Below are 6,983 nucleotides of genomic sequence, written 5' to 3'. Positions count from 1 at the left end.
CGAAAAAGAACTTATGGAGTTTTCTTTTTTTCCCTTTTCAAACTCTCTAAACATGAAAAGGACTGAGTTATAATTGTTGTTAAACTCGTTAAAACATCAAATAGTGACAAACCTGTCCATCATGACAAGACCGAGGTTCACCTTCGCTAGACTTGTTAATACATCACATAGCAATGGATTCAGCCGAAGGGTGGAATTATACAACAAGCATATGTTATCCCCCTCAAGCTTGATAAAAATAAAGAGGTACTGGTAAGCAATGGCTGGGGAAAATGGGAAAAGGGGTAAACCACTTTATGGCAACAGGTCGCTCTGAACATGACACTTTCAACTCATCATTGTGACTACATGGGTTGGGTTATCTGCTTGATCTTCATCATACCTTGGTATATCATACCATCCATTACTTTGGTTTTGGGTCAATGTTGCCAATTCATTTAGTGTCGCAGACATGTTCAAGGGAAGTCACTCAGTTAAAATTCATCCTTTTCAATACTCATAAACCTTCATTTTCATGACCGCCATTCCTGAACCTTGTGTCATCAGTCAAATTCCGTCTCCAAAATCATTACACTCGTTTCGTGTCATTGATGTGGGATACATCAAGGGACTCCTGCGACGAGTCGCTTCTTGTTGACATCAACACATTATCCAAGAAGTTGACTTAGAAACACTCTTCCAGTACCTTGAGGCTTGCATACATCAAATGGTAGGTTTATCGCTTCCGGCGATAGGTTGACATCACCAACCTTCGACCAAAAGACCTTGTATGGTGTTCGACATCAAAACATCCATTCACACCATGCAGAATGTACTGCAATTCCTTGAGTATCATTATCATTATTGGTGATTTCTCTCGCGTTTATTAACGACTTACATCATTGGTTGGTAATCAGACGGTGTCTTCCCATGTTCGACTTCAGATCACATATTCACATGGTTAGACTCGTACTTGAGCGAATGATTGAATGAGATAGAAGACGCTGGATCTAGTTTCATCCATCCGGGCTGTGATTTCAGGAAAGTACCAAATCATCCCTACAATGGCTTTACATTGATGGTAATCCGATCATGGGTCTATATCTGTAGACAACTGTCTATGTACTTGTAATGAAAGTTTATATGTTGAGCATGGGTATGCCTTCCCTCAGCGATTCATGAGAAAAAATCAAAATATCATGTATTGTAATCAATGCAGGTCACCATCCACTTCGGAACCTCCTCATCACATTGTAAAGCATATCACTCGACATTATTATTTCTGACTTCATGCTTTAGGGGGCAGATGTTATAGATCCATTTGGGCACATCACTCCCATCATTCAGATCAGTACCATTAGGGCTCATGAAACCCTAATTCAGTTGCTACATGCCCTAGACAAGTCATCACTTTGAATGCCTCCTTTCCTGAGAGTTTCTTGGCCTGAAGCCCTCTAGAAATGTCTCCTTCAGGGACCAGCGCAGCCTTGGTTAGGGCTAAGTGCGCTTTAGTGCAGGTAGGCCCATGTCAGGGTTCTTTCCAGAGCACTTAGGCCCACTTTAACCTGTGCTGGGCGAGATTGAGTGAAATCATCATAGGGTTCTGGGAATATTCTTATCTTCTGGAGCCATCTAGAAGATTCCCACACTTATCATCTCTTATGAGCTCAAAATTGGACAGGGAATGAGCTAAGTAACCTCCTATCCTCTCATCCCTTCCTCCATGGAAACTAACTTTAAGTTTGGAAGGCCATTTAATACCCTCATTTATGACCAAACCTCCTCCATTTTCCTATAAATTGAACACTCATCTAAGTGATTAGGGGCTGGACTTTGAGAATTTGTAAGGAGATAATGTTGGTGTGAGGATTGAGAGAAAGTATTGTTATGTTGCCGGAGTGTTGTGCTATTAATGTGATGCTGGTTGGAACCCAAGTTGGAAGAGTGACAATGGATTGGACTTCATGGTTGTAATTCTTCCTTCTACTTAATAAAGCTGTTTACACCTTTTCCCATATTCTTGTCTTCATGTATAATGATTATATGTGTAAATCCTTTCGATTCCATTTGCTTATAGTAGATAGATCTCTTGCTTTGATTGGTTTTTATCTTCTGTTCATGATTGTAGGTACTTGTCGAGCGGATTAAGTTCGAGAAGGAGCATCAGGAACCATACAAAGGAGACAAAGGGAAAGAAAAAGATAACAAATAGGTCCCTTGTCTTATTTATCTTCTATAGAAAAAGGTTAAGCACTTTAAATCTATTGTTCTAGATGTAGCTATCCATCTAGGCAAATTGTGTTTATTTGTAGATGCAAAATTCCACATAACAATGGTAACTTTTTTTTTTGTTTGTAAATTTAAGCAGATTATATTAGTTTTGTTGTATAAAAATACATAGATTCCTGGGAGTCAATGTGACCTCCCGGAGATATTGCTTCCAATGGATATATTCGCTGAAGATTGAGGTCGCTTGGCCAGTAGAACTGTCCTTGTAGCTCAATACGCTCTGGCGCGCCCAGAAAGTCCGGTCAGCACAGAGCTGCGCTGTCTGAAGATTGTGATCGAGCATTCTGCAAAGCGGATTTTCGTTTCCAGAGACCGGTGTGACGGGATGCTGCTTGATTTTTCCCGATCCTGTTGGCTGTGTTCTCCCTTGGGCGTGACTTGCTCATAATCGATTGGGCATTGATTGAGTTTGCCATGGTTTCCTGTAACGAGGATCCCTTGTGGCCTAGGCTTGTGCTTGCAGATCCGATTGTTGGATATTGTGGCAGTTGGCTTTGAGTTCTCCCACCTCCTGATCCTGCCAAAGGCTGTGGTACTCTGCCAGATTGGAGTCGATCCCTTCATTTGCCAATGCATCAGCTAGCTTGTTTGCTTTCCTTCGAACGGCTTGGAAGGTGATCCCTTTCATGTTGCAGAGTTGGCCTTGGAGATCTTTTAGTATTGCTGACAGCCTCCAGCTTGGGGTTACTTTGTGCACCTGTGCGCCCATCTGGAGTTTCCTGATCAGCCTTATTATTATCTCTGAATCGCCCTCCACTATCAGAGGTAGGAGTTTGTATCAACCAACCAGAGTGAGGCCTTGGAGGAGAGCGATTAGTTCTGCAGCGTTATTGGTGTTCACTCCGAGATTGCCGTGATAGATGAGGTGAATTGCTCCTGTGTGATCCTGTACTGCTCCCCCATAGCCTGCCATGCCCGGGTTTTGTCTTGAAGCCCCGTCGAAATTGAGTTTGAATGTGTTAAAGGGGGGCAGGGTCCATTTGTCCTGTGTCGTTCCTGTTGAGGTCTGGTTCCTTCCAGCAGAGTTGGTCCTTGTTTGAAGATGCAGGATCTGTATTATTCTTGCCTCGTTTGGAGAAGCGTTGCCCTCTATCTTCTGTATGCCCATGGTGTTGACTGTTTCTGTGATGAGCAGTTGAACTTTCCTTATCAGCATGTGTACTCCTGTGGCTATGTTTTTGAATATTCTTGCATCTCGCTCTTTCCATAGGATCCAAACTAATGCGCCCAGAACTAGATTCCAGGCACTGTTGACCAGGGGATTGGAGGATATGGAAGATCTCCACTGGCTTAGTGAAATTTGGATGGAGTTTCTGTCTCTATCTGATTGTCTGAAGACCATGGCCATGTCATCCCACAGAGAGCAAGCCATGGGACATGTATTGAGCAGGTGATTGAGCATTTCCGAACCATTCTCGCAGAGCATATAGCGAGAAGGGCCTACAAAACCTCGTTTCTGAAGGCTGTCCCATGTGAGAGCCTGTTATGCAGGACTAGCCAAGAGAAAAGTGTGATTTTTGGCCAAGTTTCTCTGCTCCACAGGGTTTGCCATTTGTGGTTTGATTGCTGATCCGGGGAGGCCGCCAAGAGCTTATAAGCTTCTTTGAGATTGAACGTGCCTTTGGGGTTACTTCCCCATCTTAGGATGTCCTCTTTGTTGGATCTGAGGATTCTTCTTTTGTCCAAGTCTTGTAGAAAAAGGTCTACATTCCTTGGGCCTGCTGGGGTATGCCATTGTTCTCTGGAAATCCAGTTCTGCCATATGGTTGCTTCGCTTGCCGGTTGCTAGTAGTCTGCTACCATAATCTTGCCTTCCTCCTGCATGGCTCTTTTAAGAGTGTTCCAGTCTGGGTGTTCCAAGGTTGGAAGCTGCTGCCAGGCATCTTCCCAGAATAGGGCTGTGTTGCCTTGGTGTACTTCCCAGAAGCTATGCTGCTGAACAATATGTCTATTTTCCCAGGCTTCGTTCAAGATTAGGGATCCTTGAGTGGTGCCTGTAAGCCGGATGAGGTCTTTGTGCCTGATTTGGGTTGTATACTTCACTTTCCACAGGGCGCCCTAGAGGGAGTCAAGATTTTCAACCCATATCCACCATATCTTTGCTACTACGGCCTTGCTTAATATCTTAGAGTCTCGGAGGCCCAAACCTCCCTCCATTTTTGGTTTGCAGATGTCTATCCATTTGAGGAGGGCCCATTTGGATTTCTTAGAGGGTCCATTCCAGAGAAAGGAGTGCTGAATGTTTCGGATGGTTTTGTAAGCCACCTTAGGGGCTGCAAGTGCTGAGAACATGTATGCTGGCATGGTTTGAAGGATGGACTTTATCAATATCAGTCTGCTGGCCATGTTTAGTGCCCGGTGGGTCTAGCTGCTTAGCCTAGCTCTCATTTTGTTGAGAAGGGATTCCCAGTTGCTTGATCTGTAGGCATGATCTGAGAGCGGTATACCAAGGTATTTGGTTGGAAGGGAGTTCTTTAGAATATTCAGAATTCTGCTAAGATTTCTCTGCACAGGAATGGATGTGTTGAAGAAAAAAAGTTTGGATTTGGTTAGATTGATTTCCATACCTGAGGCTTCCGAGAAGGTTTTTAACACCTTGCTGATGGTGCGAGCTTCCTGTACTGTGGGGGCGCCCATGAGCATGGTATCGTCAACGAATTGCTGATGTGTTATAGTGGGTCCTTGGTGTACCGGTTTGATGCCTTTGAGTTGGTTCGGTTGCTTTGCCTTGGTTAAGGATCTTCCTAGCCCTTCTGCCATTATGATGAAGAGAAAAGGAGACAGGGGGTCTCCTTGTCTTATACCTCTGGATGGACTAAAGGGTTGTATGGGTCCTCCATTGAGTAGAATAGAGAAGAAGGCACCTGAAACCAGTTCCATTATCCAGTTTGTCCATAGCTGACTGAATCCAAAAGCTTGGAGGATTGCTTTCATGTATTGCCAGCTGATTCTATCAAAGGCTTTGGACAAATCAAGCTGGATTAACATGCCTGGAGATCTGTTTGTTTTGAGAGAGTGCAATACTTCCTGGGTGAGGATTATGCTGTCAGTGATCTGTCTTCCTTCGACGTAGCCAGTTTTCTCTTGAGAAATGATTGAGGGGAGGATGGATTTAAGTCTGTCAGCCATCAATTTGGAAAGGATTTTATAGAGGACATTGCAAAGGGCTATGGGGTGGAACTTGTCAGGGGAGTCAGCCTGGTTCGATTTGGGAATTAAGGTAAGGAAAGTGGCATTGATGGCAGGTAGGACTTTCTTGGTTCTGTGAAAGTTTCTTACAAGAATAAGAAGGTCAACTTTAATAATGGGCCAGCACACCTTGAAGAATTCAATTGTAAATCCGTCAGGTCCAGGGGCATTTTTCGTGGCTATGGAGAAGACGGTTTCTTCAATCTCCTGCTCAGTAAACTCTCTTAGAAGTAGGGCGTTTTGATCCTCTGTAACTAAGCTGGGTATGGCCCCCAAAATTTCCTTTATGGCTTGGGATCGATCTTGAAGGGGTTCGCTGAGAAGAGAGGTGAAATAGGAGTTGAGCTCAGATCCGATGTGATCCCTTGAGAATACTTGATCGCCATCTGCAGTCTTGAGGGATAGGATGTGATTAAAAGCTCTATTCTGGATGGTAGACTTGTGAAAGAAGCTGGTGTTGCGCTCACCCTGTTTTAACCATTGCACTCTCGATTTCTGTCTCCATAGTAGCTCTTCCTGTTTTAGTCTTTCTTCCCATTGCCTTTGCATAATCGATTCTTGAGTGTTTCGCTCCTCATTGGGCCCTTCTGTGATCAAAGTTTGCTGGAGGTTCGCCATTTTTACCTCAAGTTCTCTTTTGGCTTGAATTATGTCGCCAAAGGTATCTTTGTTCCATTGTTTGAGGTTGGTCTTTATGGTTTTGAGCTTCTGCTGGATTATGTACATGATGTTGTCGCTCCTTATGGTGGCTTGAGTCCACTAGTTTTGTATATTCTGCATGAATGATGGGTGCTCTGTCCAAAAGGCCTCAAATCTGAAAGGTCTGTTTTGGGGTTTATCCAAATTGGTGAAGTGGATCTGCACTGGCCAGTGATCCGATCCTCCTATGGGCAGAATGCTGGCCTCCATGTCTATGTTTTGCAACAGAATGGATTCCGACATGAGGAATCTGTCAAGCCTTGAAGCTATCTGTCGGTTTCCTCCTTGCTTATTGTTCCAGGTATGTAGACCATTGACGGTGGGGATGTCAATGAGTTTGGAAGCAGCAATAAAAGTGTTGAATGCTTCCGAGTCCTTATCCAGTCTTCGTAGGCCTCCCTTTTTCTCTGCTAGATTGGTAATCATATTATAGTCTCCTCCTAAAATCCAGTGATCTGCCCCATGGTGTTGTCTGACTTCATCCAGGTCTAGCAACATCTCCAGCTTTTCCTGAAGTCGTTGGGGTCTATATTCATTGGTAACGCAGATCGATTGCCCTGAATCTGGCATGTTAAAAATCATCGATAGAGAGTGCTTGGTGGACAGAGCATTTTGTACTGTGAATTTGCTTTTGTTCCAGAATGTGATCAACCCTCCTGCTTGCCCGATTGCATCTATGCTGATGCATTGATGACTGTTGGAAACAAGTTTTTTGAGAGTTTCCGTGCTCTTGGAAGAGCATTTGGATTCTTGCAGTAGGACGATGTCTGGGTGCTGCGAGAATAGGCGGTTTTTCAAGATCCTTCTTTTGGAGGTACCATTGAGCC

General features: G+C 44.0%; 1 protein-coding gene across 1 annotated transcript; it reads right to left on the bottom strand.

Annotated features, from left to right (window-relative positions):
- Positions 1-6,216: 6,216 nt before the first annotated feature.
- LOC149169190 (uncharacterized) lies at positions 6,217-6,726 on the bottom strand. Its single transcript, XM_089425107.1, has one exon. The coding sequence runs from the start codon at positions 6,724-6,726 to the stop codon at positions 6,217-6,219; it is 510 nt and encodes a 169-aa protein (XP_089281233.1).
- Between the last annotated feature and the right edge of the window lie 257 nt (positions 6,727-6,983).

The sequence above is a fragment of the Pinus tabuliformis genome, chromosome 4_2, assembly GCF_031772625.1.
Source record: "Pinus tabuliformis cultivar Carrire ecotype Pingquan chromosome 4_2, CPIR1, whole genome shotgun sequence".
In the NCBI taxonomy this organism is placed as follows: Eukaryota; Viridiplantae; Streptophyta; class Pinopsida; order Pinales; family Pinaceae; genus Pinus; species Pinus tabuliformis.
This window is presented reverse-complemented; position numbering and strand designations above follow the sequence as displayed.